At 38.9% G+C, this 18,835-nt stretch overlaps 1 protein-coding gene across 5 annotated transcripts in view; it reads left to right on the forward strand.

Moving 5' to 3' along the window:
• Nucleotides 1–18,835, forward strand: part of PHACTR2 (phosphatase and actin regulator 2) — a 135,926-nt gene that overhangs the window by 90,409 nt on the left and 26,682 nt on the right. For 4 of the 5 annotated variants that reach the window (XM_017825887.1, XM_017825891.1, XM_017825889.1 and 1 more), the window contains exons 3-5: nt 3,852–3,932; nt 6,657–6,815; nt 16,615–16,851. In XM_017825887.1, coding sequence (XP_017681376.1) covers nt 3,852–3,932; nt 6,657–6,815; nt 16,615–16,851 — 477 coding nt within the window. The remainder of the gene's footprint in view (nt 1–3,851; nt 3,933–6,656; nt 6,816–16,614; nt 16,852–18,835) is intronic. The other variant, XM_017825890.1, reaches the window with a different exon arrangement.

Here is an 18,835-nt window from a genome sequence, read left to right on the forward strand (position 1 = left end):
CTTCTCTGCAATGTTTTGCTGTGAAGGAAAGGAAAGCAGCAGTTTGTGTCTTGGCACAAAGTAGATGCCACTTCAAAGCTTCACTGCAAGAGTATATGCAGACAGGGAGCAGAAGGCAATTTTAGCTATTACTAGGTCAGAGAAAAATTAATAAGTGGAATTATCTCAAGCTTCTCTTAGAAGAACAAAATTAAATACTGGAAAATATACAGAATCTTTGAGTCAGAGAATGGGTTTTAAGACTGCCTGAGGTTTGTAGCTGCTGAGTATCACTAAGCATACTCTTTTGAGGGGATGGGAAGGGAGGGAAGGAAATGTTTGAATGATGGTTGCTGGGTGTGCAGATGGTACAATACACTTAACTGCATAAATGTGAAATATATTGCCTAATCTAAAGTCTGTAATCATCAATAAATTATAACAATGAGTCCATGCTGGCTAAATAGCACCCAGTATAAGTTCCTAAGTTGACAGGCTACTCATTCCTCTTATACAGGAGCACATACTTTTGGCGACTTTGATTTAAATTAAAATTTTGCCTTTTTCTTCGTAGGAATTAAAATTATGATACTCATAGTGAATACTAGCATAATTTCTAATTTATTTTTTTTCCATGGGCCAAATAATATTTAAAATAAATTACCTTTTCAAGCTGAATTAATTGAGCTTAATCAGTTTAAATAAAAATACCACTCATGGCTAGCATTTTAGATGATGGAGGACTGGGGCTTAAGCTTCTTATCTGTTCACAAATTTTCTAATCCGTGAAATGGAGATAGTTATGTCTCAGGGATGTTATGAAACCTACGTAATTTATAAAATGCTTTGAGGTCTTTCAGTAAAAGTATAAGGAGTTCATGTCTTTTAAAGCCGATTGACATTTTCCTTGATAATTAGTTCAATACAGTTGTTAATTCAGTGTTGTAGAACCAAAAAAAATATCCCGAAAACTAGAGAGACACATTGATGGGGGGGGTGTGTCTGATTCGATGTTCTTAAGCTTCATGGAAGAAGAATTATTGTTTTCAAGAGTCATTCGACTGTCCCACAAATAGGTATATGAGAGATAACTTCATTGTCACCAAAAAACAGTTCTAAAAAGGAAGCAGAGAGAAAAAATAGTAGTAATTGAATTATACTTGTAATGCTGAAAGAATAATAAAAGAATTTTTATATTGCCAGCAAGAAAACAAGTGTAAAGTATATGCATAAAGTGTTCCTCCCTGGGGGCTCTGTCTAAGGAGATTTCATTCTGCTTGTGAATACATCTGCTTTCTAGAAAGACTAAGACACTCCATCCATACCTGCCCATGTAGTCCTCTGTCTTCATGACTTCCAATGTCTTTTAAAAGAGTCTTTGTGGGACTGAGCGTTCCCTGACATGAAAAAAACTCTTTGCAAGACTAGGGCATGCTCCTGTGCCAATGTGTGACACACAGTTGCAAAGTATAAACCTTAAAAAATAGTGGGGAAAAACTGGAAGAACTTGTGAGTAATTTAGGTTTGGGACCCAAGGCAGTCTAACCTGATCAGAGTTCCTGCTACCACACTCTCCCCAAGTAGGCTGGCTTATACTGCAAAAGTTTATAGCCACACTCATGGGCTCCTTTATATTGTCAAATGCAGAGGTTGAATGCGGCAGAGGTTTGACCTTTAATGGGCAGATCTCACAAAGTACCTGAGTATATAGACACAGACTTAATGCCAACTTACATATTCTTGAGCCAGTACTGTTTGCATTTGTGAGCTCTTGATCTCACAGACATGAGTAGCTTGAACTGGGCTGGTCAAAATGTTTACTGCCTCCAGCTCTTCTGCCAGGAATTGGTGCTATTTTGACACAGAAATGTTGAGCAGTTGCTGCATTCCTGAACTTTGTAGTGTGAGAAATAAACCTGGTGCTATAAATTTGGGAAGTGCAGAATCTGAGTAACTTTTTATAATGGCCAGTCTTCGCGAGCGAAGATTTGGGAAAGGTCATTAACCCTTCGAGCCTGCGCAGTGGATTTTTTTTTTTAGGTGAGACACAGCGTGCGCTGAACTGAGCCCACCCTTTAATCCTGAGGTTCATCTGCCGGGGCCGAGCAAGCTTGGACAGTGGCAGTGAGGTCCCCAGGACGTAGGTTTGTTTAGAGTGACCTTCTCTTAGATGGATTGCCTTACAGGGCTGACGAGCTCCATCTGCCCGGGGGGCTGGGAATCGAACCCGGGTCGCAGCGGTGAAAGTGCTGCACCCTAACCACTAGACCACCAGGGCATGTAATGGTAGGAGAAGGGTAATGGCTTTAAACTGAAAGGTAGGTTTAGATTAGATATTAGGAAGAAAATCTTTACTGTGAGGGTGATGAGGTGCTGAAACAGATTGCCCAAAGAAGTTGCAAATGCCCCATCCCTGCAGCTGTTCAAGGCCAGGTTGGATGGGGCTCTGAGCAGCCTGGTCTAGTGGAAGGTGGCCTTCCCCATGGTAGGAGGATTGGAAGTAGGTTCTTTCCAACCCAAACCATTCTGTGATTCTGTTCAACCATCCCCTTCCCTGGCAGAGAAGGGGAGTGGGAAGCTGCGAGCAGGGATGCCTTCGGGTGCATGAGGTCAGCCAGCCTGGTTATGTCAGCAGCCTGAGTTACCTGCTGCTGGGAAAGATGTTTTGCCATGCATGGAGGGTAGCTTTCTTAGAAGACCTGAACTGCCTCTCTCCTTGCTTTCTCAGGAGCCATCACTTCACTGTATGGCTGATTCACTCCAACTGGGCTAGCACAAATGAGATTGATAATACTTCTTGCAGTATTTAATCTGCATACAGCAATTAGACTGACCCTAGAGAGTGTTTGAATTAGTTGATGAGATAAATAACCCTATCCCATAGCATTAATAGGATGAAGTCCAGCACGGCTGAAGCTTCACCACATGCCCTCAGCTTGAGCTGCAAATGTCACTTGGATTTTGATGTCCAAATGTAAACAGAATCAGGATGGGAGACTAGCTTTTCCTAACAGCAAAGATGACATTTTACAAGTGATGCTCACATTCTGTGGGCCATGCACCATGGTCCCATGGATCTTAACAATGATCTCCCAGATCACTGTATTGGTTTGGGGCTGGGCTGCAATGTGGAGCTATTCTGTTTTGACATCTATAAATTCTTTTCCCTGTAAAACTATTTAGCATTTTTTCCCGTGGGAAATAAACATAATAATTAAAATGCTTCATGTCACAGTCTTTTGTGTGTGTGTGTGTGTGTTGTATGCTGCTTTTTCTTTTTTAATCTAAAAACAGGATGCTGCATTTTTTTCCATGAAAGCCCACCAGCATTGATGAGGATGTTATTTCCTTTTAGAACATAACTTTCTGACTTCTGTTAAATATTGTTTTTGTTGTTTGTTTTTTTTTCCTTTAAAACAGTTTGCATGTCACAAAGGCTACTCAGAGCTGCTTGCTCTGAGCAGGATTTGTCTCTCCCAACTCAAAACTTCTACAAAGCAGATGGAGGTATCTCTAGCTGAGGTGGTCTGCCCAGTCAGTGGGAAAGAGGTGCTTTTACATGTTAAATGGCTATTCTAGGATGAGTTCAATTTCACTCTGGAAGTACCTTTTTCCATTGACTGTAAAAGAAGCCTCAAGGAGCCTTGCTCAGTTGAAGATATTGGATCATACGAGTCCCCACTTTCTGTGCCTGAAATTGTGGGATGATATTTTCAGAGATCATCCATGAAAACCCAGGCCACTTCTCCTGCAGAATCAGAGGAAACAGATTTCTCAGGGTTTCTATAAAATAAAAATATTTTCCTAATTTTTTTTTCACAAGCATCAGCAGTATGAGAATAAATCTATTCTTAACTGTGCTTTTTCTTTAGTGTTGGAAAGGAAGATTTCGACAAGACAAAGCAGAGAGGAGCTGATAAGAAGGGGAGTGCTGAAGGAAATGCCTGAGCAAGGTGATATGATAACACATTAACTAGAATTTAGCTACTAAGCACTAAACACGTATGATAAAGCCACTATTGCATTGTTTCCATGTAGTATAAATAGGTATGAGGAGACAAACTGAGGAGTGTGAGAGGTGATTTGGGCCAACTGACAAAGAACTACAGCAGCTGACTTCTGTCATATCCTGAAGTATTTTAATACTCCCTGTGAATAATGTGACTTTTGTGGTTCCTAGTTTGCCAGAATTCTTTTGAAGTGATGATTTTTTGAGTCAAAGTCTGCTGTCTAAAGCCACTGAAATATAAAATGAGAAATTTTGGCTGAAAAATTAGAGGCTTTGGGACCCCAAATCAGTATAATCCATTTTAATCCATTTCAGGTATCAAAAAGTACCAGTGCTGGGATCGTATGGATCCCACCACTATCACACAGACCACATTCACAAATGGCACAAGCATAAAGCCGTGGGGAAAACATCACTTGTATCAAAATGCTCTAAGTTTAGTAACCGGTATTAGAATCTGTATTTTGAAAAACATGAGTAAGCCAAGGTTAATACCTCTGTGCTACATCAGATTGTGTTTCTAGTGGTATTCTTTCTAATATTCTTCATCTTCTATAAATCTAGATTAAATAAAAGTCAAGTGAGTAAAATCATCTTCTGTAGCTTAAAATTAAACCATTTGTCATTTTATCAAGGAGTCTAAGAACTCCATGTTTTCCCAAAATATTTTTCTCCTAGAAATTCTGTTATTCTGTCTGATCTGAAGAATCAGGAAAGTATCAATGTGTATGGTTTGAATTGTGCACATAGATACTTAGAAGTAAAGGGCTTGTTTGTTGACATGTGGCATCACTTGCCTGTACAGTGTTTGGCTAATTACCAGACTATGACATTCAGCATAGCTGGCTTCTGCACTTGTCTCTGCTGTCTTTGTCTTAAAACAAGACATGTAAACTCTCCATACCTCAATTTGTCCATCTGAGAATTTGTTGTGGTTTTTGCTACATGCTTTACTGGGGAGCTGCGTGACTTTGTCCATTGAAGGTTGTAAATTGCATTTATTGGGAATAAACTGCAAGGTTGTAAATTGCATTTCACTTAGTGAAATATGTTAGCTTCTTGGATTGGTTACAGTCTGAACGTAAATCCTATCATTTGTGCCAAAAGTATGAGTACTTTTGTCACAGGTGTCCTTGGCTCTCTCTTCCATCCTTAAAGGGGATGGGACTCTGGATTTCCTTATAGGGATTGAGCAAAGTGAGAAAAGGATGTAAAGATGAACAATTTTATCCTCTTCCTCCTATATCGGTCTGATCATTACATTGTGCTTCATGTCTGATGAAAATTATAATTTTTAAGGACCATTTTGAAAGAATATGGGGTTGGTTTTAAGGTGCTAAAAATGGAGGGGTAGGAAAGAAGGTGGTTGAGAAGTGTGAAGGTAGTTAGAAGTAATGACTATGGAGATGAAAACTAAATGAGGAAATTACATGGAGTCTTGAAATGTGAGAGGTAAGAAGTGTGAAGAAGTGACAGTATATCACATGGGATGAAAAAGAAGAATTGGAAGGTGGCAAGTGCCACATGGAGGCAGGAGGTGTTTGCAGAACCAAAACATGAATAAGAGGTGGCAGTGTCACATGTGGAGACAGAGAGGAGAGAGTGAATTTAAGAATATTTGGAAGAGAGAAGCTGAAGAAACTGAATGTTGCAGCAAGGTAAGTGCAACTGTCAGATATAGTGAAAGAGACAAGGTTAGGAAGGAAGAATTTACCTTTTACACATCAGGTTGCTGTTAGTGTGTGGATTACAGTGAAACAATCATCTTAACCCATGGAGCACCCAGGGTGGTAGGAAAGGGGCTGCATAATTTTGTTCAAACCAGGGAAGTGCCAAACATCCAAGTCTGATAAGACCCAGCAAGGAAGAGGAGTGGAATCACCACAGTTAGTGAAGAATCAATGGAGAAATCAGAAGAGATGCCCTGTAGATTTGCATAATTTTGGGATTGACAGCAAGAGAATCCTGTAGAAAGAAATTACCAGAGAAGAAAATCAGCAGCAACTTCAAAATGCGTGGAACAGAGAAAGCTATAAGCCAGCAAGGGTATGTATGTAGCACTTTTCAGGAATATGAAGACAAATAGGGAAGAGAAAGAACTTTTTTTCAGGATTAAAAAAAAACCTCAAACTGAGGTAGTCTGGGTAAGTGAGTAAAGTATCATCAAGGAAAGAACTCGCAGAATTTAATAATGGTATGATATGTGATACAGAAAGACTTCACCTGGATTCTTAAGAGTGGATAATGTCTTTGTGAACTATTTTGTTAATTGACTGGGCATATACGTTCTGAGAACTTCTATCTGAATTCCTGGCTGATTTACCTACTGGGATGCACCATGGTAGTCCTGCAAATCAGCCCCCTAATTGTCCATTTTTGGGACATGTTGGAAGGGAGAGAACAGGATGCTTATGTGTACAGCCACGAAGCTGTACCTGAAAACCGACATGGACTTGCAAGCCCATTACTGCAGAGATGTCCACCCAAAGAACATGGAAGCTTATAGAGTTTCTTTGCAGTTACTTTTTAGAGCAGATCTACAGCCTTTCACATTTCAGTAAGTCTTTCTGCTTTGCTTCCACGGGATCTTGAAAGCAGAGGGATGCCATGTGTTGTCAGTGGGTGCTAAGTAAGCAGTTAGGCAATAGCTTTTTAATTTTCATTTCAGATGGTGATGTAACAGTAAATTTTGAAACTTCAAATGGACACACCATAGCCATTGGTGAAGAAACCATACAGGAAGAAAATGTGGTAAAAGCTAGTGGAAATAATGGCACTTTATCAGAGAAAACAACATCATTGGAAGGAAAAAAAGAAGATCAAAAAGGTAAATTAATGCATTCTTCACAGATTGTTTTTTTGGCTACTTTAAATATTAGTGTGTTCTTCCATTAGCACCAGTACATGCTGTGAGTTCTATTCTGCCTCGAGGATGCCAGCAGAATCCGCTGAGAGAATAAGGCTTGGTAGGCATGTCTTTTACTGTGCCTATAGAAAGGTCATAAAGAGAAACATGGTCTGAGCATGAAAATGCGTGCAGGGATGTTTGATTTCTAAATTCAGTGTGAGCCTTTCCTTGTAGCCATGGGCAAGCTTTGATTTCAAATTTTCCTCTTATGAAAGAACACACTAAGTACATATGCATCACCTTGCAATATCATTGTAGAAGTGGCTCATGGGTTGAACGTTCAAAGGTGTTTAACCCATTTGAAAACCATGTATAATTTTGTAAGTAACTTCCGCAACTCGTTCCTGTTGGTTTTCATTGAATCTTAAACACCTGCAGTCCAGCAGAAACATTCAAGGGGCTATATCACTACCTCAAACTGAACCTAGGCTATTTATGGAAAATGTATTTTATAACTACAGGGTTTTCTATGGATGAATTGTAGTAAATACTGCTAAATATTTAGAAGTCCCAGGGTCCATGTTAATTTTGTTACCTTTACTCAGATCTACTTTGGTAACAAGAGTTTGACTCATAAAGGAAATGTAAAGATAAGTGTGGAATCACAGTTTTTGGACCGCTTTCATTTTCTTTCTTTCTTTAACATCTTGAATAATGCACCACTTATTTTCCCTGTCAAAAAGTGTTTTTAAATACTATTCCATTTATTGGATTTTCCTCGAGGAAAGAGCAAAAGATCAAGACCTTCTTGGATGCAAAAGATCAAGACCTTCTTGGCTGGCTGTTAGACTGAGCAGCCTTTCCAATGTCTTCTGTTAAACTCTACCTAGTGATGAATGAGCCTCTGGAGGTTGAGAGGATTGGTTCGGCTAACACAAAAATTTGAATTCCTCTTTGAGCTACGTAAATCACTTGACTATGTAAAAAGTGGCTAGATGTCCAAGGAGAACAGCCTTTCTTATGAGATTTCTCGTACTTCCTGTCTCCCAAAAAGACAGAAATACAAGATTAGCCTTTGTCATGACATTTAAATACATCTATCTTTTGGTGCCAACTAGAACCAGATGTGTATTGGGTCAGGGAAAAGAGTTATAAAAGCCATGGAAAACTCCTTTAAAATGGTTCAATTTAACTTTGAGGTTAGATCAGACCACTTATTATTTTATGCACCATTAAATACAGCCTTTTGGAAATGTTCAGTTTTGGAAGTTTTTCTAAGGTACAGTTTATTTGAGAAATACGTGTTTTTAACTATGTTGAAATCCCCTCTAGCTGACTTTGCAGAATGCAGAACTCCAATGAAGCAGGAAAGGTTCAATATCTATTTCAAATTAGACTCTGCACTCCTTATACGTTGTGTTGACCTTACAGAGAGAAATTAAAAATGATTGCTGTACAGGATTAGACTCAATACAGAAGAATGTGTAGCAATCACTCCAGTCCCTCTCAGAAAATGAAGAATATACGGAGGAGGGAGAAGGAAAACAAAAAATGAGCCAACCTGGTATTCTAGGCTTCATAGAATGTCAATCTGAGCATACAGAAGATGCAAAACACTTCAAGTATACTTTCGTGTTTAAGGAGCAATTCCACACATCAGAAACCGTGTTACACTGTGGAGACCCAGTACAACTCAGCAGGTAGTCATTGTGAATACACTTCAGTTATTCTTTACTTTATAGCACATTAAGCAAGAAGGTGAGCCAGCCTGTTAAACTCGATGTAAGAGTAAGGCCCACTCCATCTCACAGATATGTCTCACCTGCAGATTAGTCCTGGGTGATTTTTTTATGGCAGATGCAGTAGGTATGCATTATACACACACCCAATGGCAGGTACAGGTTTGCTTATGCTCACAGAGCATCAAAATCAGAGCTGAAACACACATACCTAACTCACTGTCTTCTGCTAAGACCATAAAACATGCTGGTGCTTCAGATCACAACCCTCCATCATGAGAACTGAGATAGGAGTGAATACTAGCTGACAATCATGAGTAGTGGCTGCAAGGACTTCATCTTTAGTAAGCCTAATGTTAGGTTTCTTAAAGTCATTAACTCTAATGTGTAAATCTTGAAGGAAGATATATACACGTTTGTAAGACCTGAAAACAGGATTAACTCCTGCTGTTTAGTAGCACACTGTGCTGCTGTTCCAACTCTGACTGAATCAAAGGGTTCCAAAAATTCATCTCGGCCCCTGAAACTTAGGAAGTTATTTTATAATGCTCTTATGAAATGATGGTGCTTTTTACTTGCTCTCTTGTTCAAGTGGGTCTTGAAAATGCCCTTCTGCCATATATGATGACTGCTGGAGCCAGAATCTTAAAAAGAACAAGCAATATAGGCAAATTGTGATAATATGGTGAGAATTGGCAGCAACATGCTGTACAATGTGGAATATGTTAGGAATTAAAAGAAGTTAAAGGAACAAAGTTATTTCAGCATGAGCTATGGGAATACATTATCAACAGGGCAAACAATAGGCTCAGCCATGCAATATAAAAATGAGTTAAGCAGAAGCAAGTAAAGAAGACAACCCCTGAAAGCTGTTCCCTCTGCTGCTAGGCAGTTTCATAAACTGTGTACCCACCTGCTGCCTGTCAGCTCACAGGTGCCTTTTGTATTTGGTGAAAAATTCCCTTTGGGAATTTAATAGTGTAACTGTTGCTATTTATAGTAATGATGACAGTCATCCAAGGAGGGCATTTAAAAGAAATTTTTTCCTTTATGGCAGAATGATAAGAAACTAGTGACAGTTTTACATAAAAGAGGTAATTGATTGGTAAAGCTTTGTCGATGAGAAATCAGAGAATTTTTTTTCTGAGATTATTTATTCACATTATGTTTGTGCTAGGCTGACTTCTAAATTCTTTTGTTTTGACTAAGAAAAATTGCTAGCATCTTTTGCAGAAAATAAAGAGCTAAACTGTAGCTATTATCTGTGAGTCTTGCAAGGGATACAGAGCAGCAAGTAGACAGGTAGCATATAAAAGAACATCCTGGTTGTCTGGGCAGCAGTCTGAACTGTACCACTGTGTCAGGGCTCCTGACCCATTGCACCAGCCTACAGCAGCCCCAGCAGTCCCCAGAGCTCCAGGTTCCAGGTGTGATATAAGCATCACAAAGGGGATCCAAGGAGTCTCTTTGCCTCCTGCCCCCTACAGCAGTGTTGGAGAAGACCAAAAGCCATATCAGTAGAATAGGTGTCAAAATATTCACTGTTTGCCTCCCTAGGTATAGGGGCATAGCACGGTGATACAGCATGCATGCTGCTCCTTGTAAAGCCTCCTGGCACTATGTCAGAGCTGCTTTTCTCCTTTCTGCCCTCCCAAGATGTCTCTGGAACACAGATGTACTAGAGAACCCTGGATTTGTAGCTGAGTTCAGTTTTTAAACTTGTGTCTTACTCATTTTTATCACAGCAAGCTAGCTCTTTTAACAGTTCTGGTAGATGCTTCCACATTGCATTGTTAACTTGGGCTTGAAGAAGTGAAAGGTTCAGTAACCATTAGCAAGATGGTTGGAAAAAAGTAGTAAGTTTTGTTTTGCATACCATCAGTCAGGTGTATTAGGTACTGCTTTGCTAAATAATTGCATTTCGGGAAGCCACAGCTATGTTGTAGGTGTCATGGGTGACATGGAGCATAAGCTTCTGGAATGTTCTGGACCGTTTATAGCAAATTGATCCTCTCAGGTTTTCTCATATCTTTAAGGGAAGGAAACAGTTTGTAGTCCTGCTTCCAAATGAATTTGTGGGCTACCTGCGCATAATTTTTTTTCCCCACAGGAGAACTCTCATATGAGAGCTGGCAAATGTTCCAGTATGTTGGGCTCAGAGGTTCCTTTCTCTATATTTTTGTCTGCTCTCCTTAAATCTTAAACTTTTCTTTTCCTTATGGGTAACCAAAAAAGAAGGTTGGAGGTACAAACTCTGGTCTTATGAGCATGTATCATTGCTGACTAACACTTTAGTTTGTCTACTAAGGAATGATCTTGAAAGTCAAATTTTTTAGATTCCTTTTCTCAGAGGTCTTTTCTTTTTTTTCCCCAAAGGAGAACAAAACTTGTTGAATTTAAGATAGTAACCCTTATCTCCCAGGGTCTCAGACAAGAGCCTGCTTTGTCTCAGATTAATCCTGCAAACCAGTCACTGTGAGAGATGAGGCAGACTTTCCTCCCTCGTGTGCCTAGCTGGCTTCCTACACTCCTGAGCTCTGTAGATCATTGATATAAGCAGCATACATAAAAGGTTGTAGGGTTTTTTGCCTGACTCCCTAAGAATCTCTCACTCCAGCAGAGTTATTTGCTGGCTAAAACCAGTTCTTCTAAGAATAGTATATCTTCGATTCATCACCTGAACTGTGTAAATGAGGTTGAATCCAAGTCTTCTTAAAAGGAAAGCTACTCTATATAAAGCTGTATTTGGGCAGAGCCTGTCTATTAAGTCAGCTGGGCTGGCTCATGCTAGTAGGCTGATGTGAGAGGCATGGGCTTTCACCCACAAAAGTTGAGTGCCAGAGGAAGCTCCTGACTCGTAAAGCAACTTTTTTTTTTTTTTTAATAAGAAAGATATCCTTATGTGGCTCCAGAATTAAGACTATATACATTATTTTAATGAACTAACTATTCAATTATTTGGGTATATCTTTACAGAAAGTATAAGGGAATATAGAAATATACATACCTCTCACCTTCCAAGTCTCCCATAGATCAAGAAATGGTAAAAGTATGCAGCTGACAGTGAATACATTTTAGGTGTTCTCTCTTTTTTTAACAGCTTACTTCTAACACATAGGTTGGGTAGTTAACACTGTAAAATGACAGTCAGTTGGGTTCTTTCCCTATTTTATTTAGAAACCAATGCAAAACACCTAAACATGGTGGCTTTAGGTCAGATGTTATACCTGTCCCTTTCTCCCCTCTCCTGTTTTCTACACTGTCTCTGTTACAAGACCTTTTGTGCACAGTGCTGTCGAAAACAGTCAGTAAGTTCTAGAAGTTTGTAGACGTGCAGATCTGCTCATCCATCTTCAAGAAAGATGAATTCAAAACTGCAGAGAGAACTGCAAACAGCATCATGAGACAGCTGTTCTTGTTCAGTCTAGCAAAACGGAGCCTGAGAGAGCCTGAGTGCATTTGATGAATGTAGCAAGCTGGTATATAGCCAGGAGAGAACATGGCTAAAGGACAATGCTGGCACAAGTAGAAAGGAATAAACTGTGGCTTGAAATACAGTTAGACTGGAAATTAAAGGAAGCTTTCTAACAATTAGAATGGGTCTTTTCTTGAACAGAATTTTAGCAGCAGTAATAGGAACAAAAAATTGAGCTGGTTGAATCTAAGTTTATGAAAGGATTTGTCTGAGCTGACCACCTGCATCAGCACAATCAATGAGTCCAAAAAAGTGACAAAAGACATCTTGTCTTGCTCTGTGTCCTATGTTTCTGAATGACAGCTTCCTGGGTTTTGGTGAATCAAAACACAGCTCTCTGCATAGTCTGGAAAGGAGAATCATGATTTGGAAAACTCTTACTGAGTTTCATTGTGCAGGGAGTCATCCCGTGAAAGACAACAAATCATACATTATTTCCAATTTTCATTCTACATAGTTTTGCTCCACTGAGTTCTGTTCCTCTTCCAGGAGAAGGGTGCTTTGCAGTTGATGTAGATCATATGCTTGTGCTTCAGCACTATGGGTTTGCTGTGAGGTAGCTTCATGATACTGCTCTAGCTGGAGAAACAAAAATACCAGTACTGTATGACAAAATCCTCAGGTAGAAAAGCTTTGGCCTTCTGTTCCTTAGAAGTTCACAAAAGTAAAGAAAAAAGTCTTGTATTTTACAACCTAGCTTCTGAAACTATGCCCAGGATCTTCATTGGTCCACTTGGTCCAGAGTTTGCAAAAGGTCCCACTTCTAGTTTGCAAAAATCCGATTTTCAGTGCATATGGCATCTCTCTGAAAGTCATTGAGACTTGGTGAGTCCCCACAAGAGCTGTTATATACTGAGAACTTTGTAACTCTGACCATCATTTAAGTGTTCACATGAGAATAGAACTTTCTTAAGAGTCTGGCCCAAATCACAATTTCTGGGATCAAGAAAATCTGGTCTCCAAATGAGTCTCTTGAAAATCTGACCTTTGGGAAAATGTATTCTAAACATAAACATATTATTGATCCAAATGTTTAATGAGATACTAACATTTGCTTTGCTTTCCTGATAAAAGAGTAAATTATAGGTGGGTTGCTTTTACAGCAGATGTCTTGATCAAGACAGCAGTGCAGAAATCCTCTTTGATGTGTTTTGGAGACCTTTTCTTAAAAGGTCAGTTCTTAATGAACAGATGTCTACACTGAGAAATGAAACAGCAATAAAAATACATTGCAGCTGGTACTGAGGTATCTGGGGGATTGGACTGAACAAATAGAGAGGTCTGAACTGATTCAGATGCCTCCTTGTTTTGGCAAAAGAAAGAGCAGGCATGAAGACCATGGGTCCATATTCAAGCAGAATCATGTTAGGGAGGTACAATTACAACATAATTGTGTCTGTAGCCATTTACAGACATCAGACCATCCCCGTCACTGTTCAAGATCAAATCACTATTGTTGTTATTAGTTATTTGTATTACTATTACTATTTGTTTCTGTATATATCAGAAATTTATTATAATGTCTTACATAGATGCAGGAAACCACAAAAGTTTCCAATGGACTTGCAGTAAAAGAAAGGACACTATGGTTAGGCACTGAAAAACCAGAGGACACCAGACCAGGAAAACAAGCACAGTACTGGCAGCCTAAATGTTGTCAGCTTTGGCATCACAGTAGAGGGGAGTTTGAGGGAGGACAGTCAGTGAATATTCACAAAAGCCTGAGGGGCAAGAGAAGAAAAAGAGTGAAAAGTGTCTGCTTCAAAACTTGGCTTGTCATTGGCAAAAGCTGGTATAATGGACTGGTCAGGTAGGAACTGGAAATCCGTATCTCAGCTAAACGAGAAACAATAGTTTGGTCAAGATCAGAGTGACACTGAGAAAAAAAAGATGAAGCTAACAAAGATAAAAACAGTAAAGCTAATAAGATGCCAAGAAGAATGGTACAGTCAAAGGCAATTGTCTTTGCCACAGCTTTCATCCTGGCTATGAGCAAAAAGAAGATTCACTCATCAAGGCCAAGACAGGGCATTAGTTAATCAAGGGACGGTCAAGACTCATGAGAGCTGTAACTATCTGAGGAGATAGGATGCTGCTGTGCCGGAGTCTGCCAGTCTTCAGTACAATGTACATAACAGTATGAAAAGAACTGTCCTAGGTAAAGATGATATCCCAGTGATGGCAATGCATTTCTGTTAAAATCAATGTTATATAAATTGCCAATTTTAATCACAACTGAAGTCTGCAAGCAAGAACTTTGATGAGAATGAACTGTTCTAATTTTTGTTTTCATTTGTAGTTCTTAGTTATTTCTTTAAAGAAAAATCCAAAATTGTCAGATGGTTGTCACTAAGATGTGTGTATTTGCAACTAAGTAAAGCTTTAGCCTTATATTTTGTTGTATTTTTGTACTTTTTTTCCTGAATCAGAAGATAAATTCTGATATACATTATTTAATCAGTTATATAGTTTAGTGTAGATTGACTGTATTACTTTAGAATATGGTGCATAGAGTATTACTTTTTACTGGGTTATAATTCTGTTTTTCATATTTTCTCTACTACTATGTCTGGACACAAAACATGGTAATGGTGTACAAGTACACAAGTTTTAAATTTTTTCATATTAGTAGGTAAAATTACAGCATTCTGGATCCATAAGTAAAAGGTATATCAAAGAATTGTTTACACTTAAAATTATTTTGGATCATCATGTCCTTCAAGATCTTCAAAATACAAAGATGTATCTTCTCTTGTCATGTTTGTTATTAATGGAATTCAAATTTTTAAAATGTCCTGCTTTTTCAGAATTAAATCAGCTTTTCAACTTCAAATGAAGGTAGGTAGAATTTCACAAGGAGACATTTTTGCTATAAAAGAAGAGACCAAAATGTAACAAATAAGCATGTTTCTTTCTCCATCCAGAGTCTTTCTCTGAAAAACTAAGAGACAGTATAAGAATCTGTGCTTGAAAGAATTTGTTTGAAAGCTGTAAAAGGTCGCTGTGAAATGGTTCTTTCAAAACTTTAGCAAAAACATATTAGTCTATAACAGGCTGGAAATAAAGGAGGAAGACACTGGACAGTTAATGTTAATTCCTTCAGTTCATGAAGAGACATGCAAGTTGCTGCTAATAATGCAGGCAATGCACTGAGTTCGTGTTAACAAGCCTTAAGCTAGAGGTTGGAAAGGCTTTGTTTCTGAGGTGAAGAAATGTCTTTGTTGTCCAACACATTATTTGTTTTTCATCTACTAATCTTAAAATTAAAATGTGCTGCTTATCTCTTGGGAATCTTTTACATGGGAAGGAAGAGAGATGGGAATGTCCATTTATTTTGTCTCCTTTCTTCCCCAACCATTTTAGGTTTTAGTAACATACAAATAAATCGGGTATGATTCTGATGGTATGCTCTTGCTTTTATAACATACCTTTTCATAAAGGTTTGGGAAGGCTATCTTGAGACTGAATGGGCACAGAATTAGTGTAATTGAATAGATAAAGATTCCCATGTGGGGACACATAGTCTTACAACCACAATGATTATGTGCAAAATTTTATGTTTGACTATAAACGGCTTACCTACATTAACATTACAGCTGGCATTAGGCATGCATTTTGAAGTGAATTTCCTAGTCATCCCCACTTACCCTTCTTTGGTTTGCAGAGCACATAAACCAGGTTCCTTTTGGAGGAAACTAAGCCAAAAGATGCACTCAGGAATTTTTGCTCCCACTACCACCAGTCATGCAATCTACAGAACTAGCCCGAAGACAGTACAAAGTCAAGTCTCCTGGAATGCACATTGTGGACATTGAATCCTGAGTGCTACCTCTTTCACTCTACAGAGCCATTCCTATTGCACAACACAATGTAGATAAAGTCCAAATTCCTGTTGACTAATGAACTGTTGATTCTTGAAAGTGCAGTCATATAACAGTACCCAAAGAACTTGCAGGAGAGGAGAGCATTCCCATGCCAAATGATATCTTATCTGATTTAGCTTCATCTGTTTCTGAAGAGTAGAAATACCCTGAAGAAGTTACCCAAAATAAGTTGCTAACAGCAAGCAATCTGCAGCTTAGAAGAATGGGTTGATTCAGGGGAAAATTTCAGCTGTGTAGCCATATTTGAACCCATGGCTGACAGAATGGCCATGTTCACATTCAGATTCACAGGAATCTGAGTTTTATAGCCTGTTGATCTTGGGGTGGGTAGGGTTGGAAAGAAGCCAAGGAAATTTGTTAGAGGAGTAAATGGCATTTCCCATGTTTAGTTTGCAGCCAGCAGTCTGGTTTAGGATAATGGATGTAAAGATGATCCTTGGAGGTCCAGAATAAATGAAACTGAAAGAAGTTCCAGGTAAATATCTTCTGTGAGAAGGACTTGAACTGAGACAGACAGTATTTTTTTCTGAGATAATACTTCCTTAAGAGGCAGAAGATTAAGTCTCTCCTGATTCCCAAGAGCTCAAGCAACACAAGTAGTCACTGTTTTGGGGCTTGCTGTTGAATTTACATGGTGTATGTCTGTGTCAGTTGGCTTCTGTTCACTTTCTTATCCATAGAGAGCACTACTGGTCACTGCCCAGAAATACCAACATCCCATGCTCCACCACTACCCAAGCCTAAGCCTAAATCTAAAAAAGCTCTACTGCCACCAAAAAATGCCATTGCTGCTTCCACAACCACCAGCCATAAGGGTAATGAAGCACCTCATGCTAAAAAAAAGGGAAAGGGTCCTGCTAAGCAGCCTCCTCTCCCGCCGCCCAAGCCAACAGGTCACAGGGCAAATCAAGAAGCTGGTGAGTACTGCCCATGCAGTGCCAGTTATGGTGGGTGCATGTGCATGGGGATGCTTGGCTTGGTCTTATGATAACTCCTGCCTTTGTTATGTTACTAAAGAGCATGCCATGGATGTTTAGCTAGCTTCCCACTGAGCTCTGATTCTGCTGTCTACAAAAACCCCAGACAACCCCAGACAGATCACTGCGCTGTTTAATGAATGTATGCACAACACAAAGCCTATCAGGGACAATATTGAATTTTCAGTTCAAGTGTGAAAGCTGGCAACAAAATGACCCAGAGAACTGCTGAAGAGCAAGTAGGAAAAAAGGTGACTTCTTTGTCACATGAGTTGCTCCAAAGTAAAACTACTTTGGTGTTGCTATAACTTTCTGCTGGACATATCAGCTATTCCAATTAATTTGACAATATTACAAGATCACAAAGAGGTAAAGGACAAAACCATTAAGACATCTTAAAAGACTGTTAAGTAGCAGTTGGTTTAGCTCAAAAAAAAAGGAAAAAGAAAAGAATTATAACCATTAGAAATGAACAGGTCTTCCTGAGCTAGCTGATGGCTTGCTGTGATTCTAAATACACACTGGAAATGGAAAATGTCAATCATCAGCCACATCCCACATGTATTTACCATCACACTTTTGAACTAAAAGTTGGCAGTGATGCTAGATTAAAGATTATAGGTAGGTGTTCTTAAGGTTCTGATCTAGAGTTTGAATGGTTGCAATGTAGACAATAACCAAAATGAAAACATCCAGATGTAATTTGAACTCAAGTGGTATTGTGATGAATGGACTCCATATACGCATTAGCAAACTTATACAAGCCTTGTGTTTTCAATCCTCTGTTCGTCTTTGAAAGTCCTTCAGTCCCTCTAGTTTTCTCTGCAAATATGCTGCTTCATAGCTTGTGCATTTTGGCACGTTTTGTATTTGAAGCATACAGAAGAGGACTGTTTGAAAACATTGCAAGACTTCTAGAGTTACAATAATAACTTTTCCATAAAATATCCATTAACTTGGTATTAACTGTCCCTTCTACATCAGATGACTACAAGAATAAACATTTTGAAAATCCAGAACTTGCTGCTTTTATTTCACATGCAACTGGAAAACTCAGCTCTTCCTAAGTGAATGAACAGCAGACCTTTCAGAAATAAAACAATCCATCGCATAAAGCAATGTTTATACAAATGGGTGGTAACAAGCTGTCAGGTATCTGACTTTTTAAATTAAAATGCGTACAGATTCCAGATTTGTCTTTTAGTAGCCCTGCTGAAATGTCATGCAATGCTTGTGACCGTACAGATGTAAAATATGTACACATATCCCTTATTCTACTGATAGTTTCTTCTGACATTAAAAATATATTGTGTTCATTCAAAATGGGGCAATACTTAATAAATATACCTGATTTGGAACAGTATTAGTAGAAGAGGTTTGTCAGATCCCTGTGAAAGTGCCCATATGATGCAGCCAGTGATCCAGTCCTGTGAAGGAGAGGAGGAATATGAGTAACAACCTGAGCCATGGCTCTCCTGAGGGCAACACAGTAGGTTTCCAAACTGAAATAGTGGAACTGGGAAAATGGGACTTAAATGCAGGCATGGACATGTGCCAAAAGGCAAATAAAAGCCATGAAATTTTTTATTTAATCAAAATTCAAATCTTCTACTTAAAAAGAAGCATGACAGAAAATTGTCAGCCAGCCCAGTCAAAAGCAACAATGGCAATAGCACTTTTGACCCATGTGGAAGCGTAGGGGGGTTTTCAGTGGGAGAAATCTTTCAAGTTTCTGTATCTAATTGCAGGTCCAGAAAGGTTCTGAGAATAATGTAAGGATTTTTACAATGGAAACATCTTTTGACATTTTCCCAGCAACAATTGTGTGGCTGTATATTTGTATTATGCTGCAGTTTTTAAGTGTAAGCATGTAAATGGTTCTGTTGACCTCCAGCCTGCACTGAAGTGCTTTGCTGGATCAGAA

This window comes from Lepidothrix coronata, unplaced genomic scaffold (genome assembly GCF_001604755.1).
Source record: "Lepidothrix coronata isolate B3197 unplaced genomic scaffold, Lepidothrix_coronata-1.0 Scaffold123, whole genome shotgun sequence".
In the NCBI taxonomy this organism is placed as follows: Eukaryota; Metazoa; Chordata; class Aves; order Passeriformes; family Pipridae; genus Lepidothrix; species Lepidothrix coronata.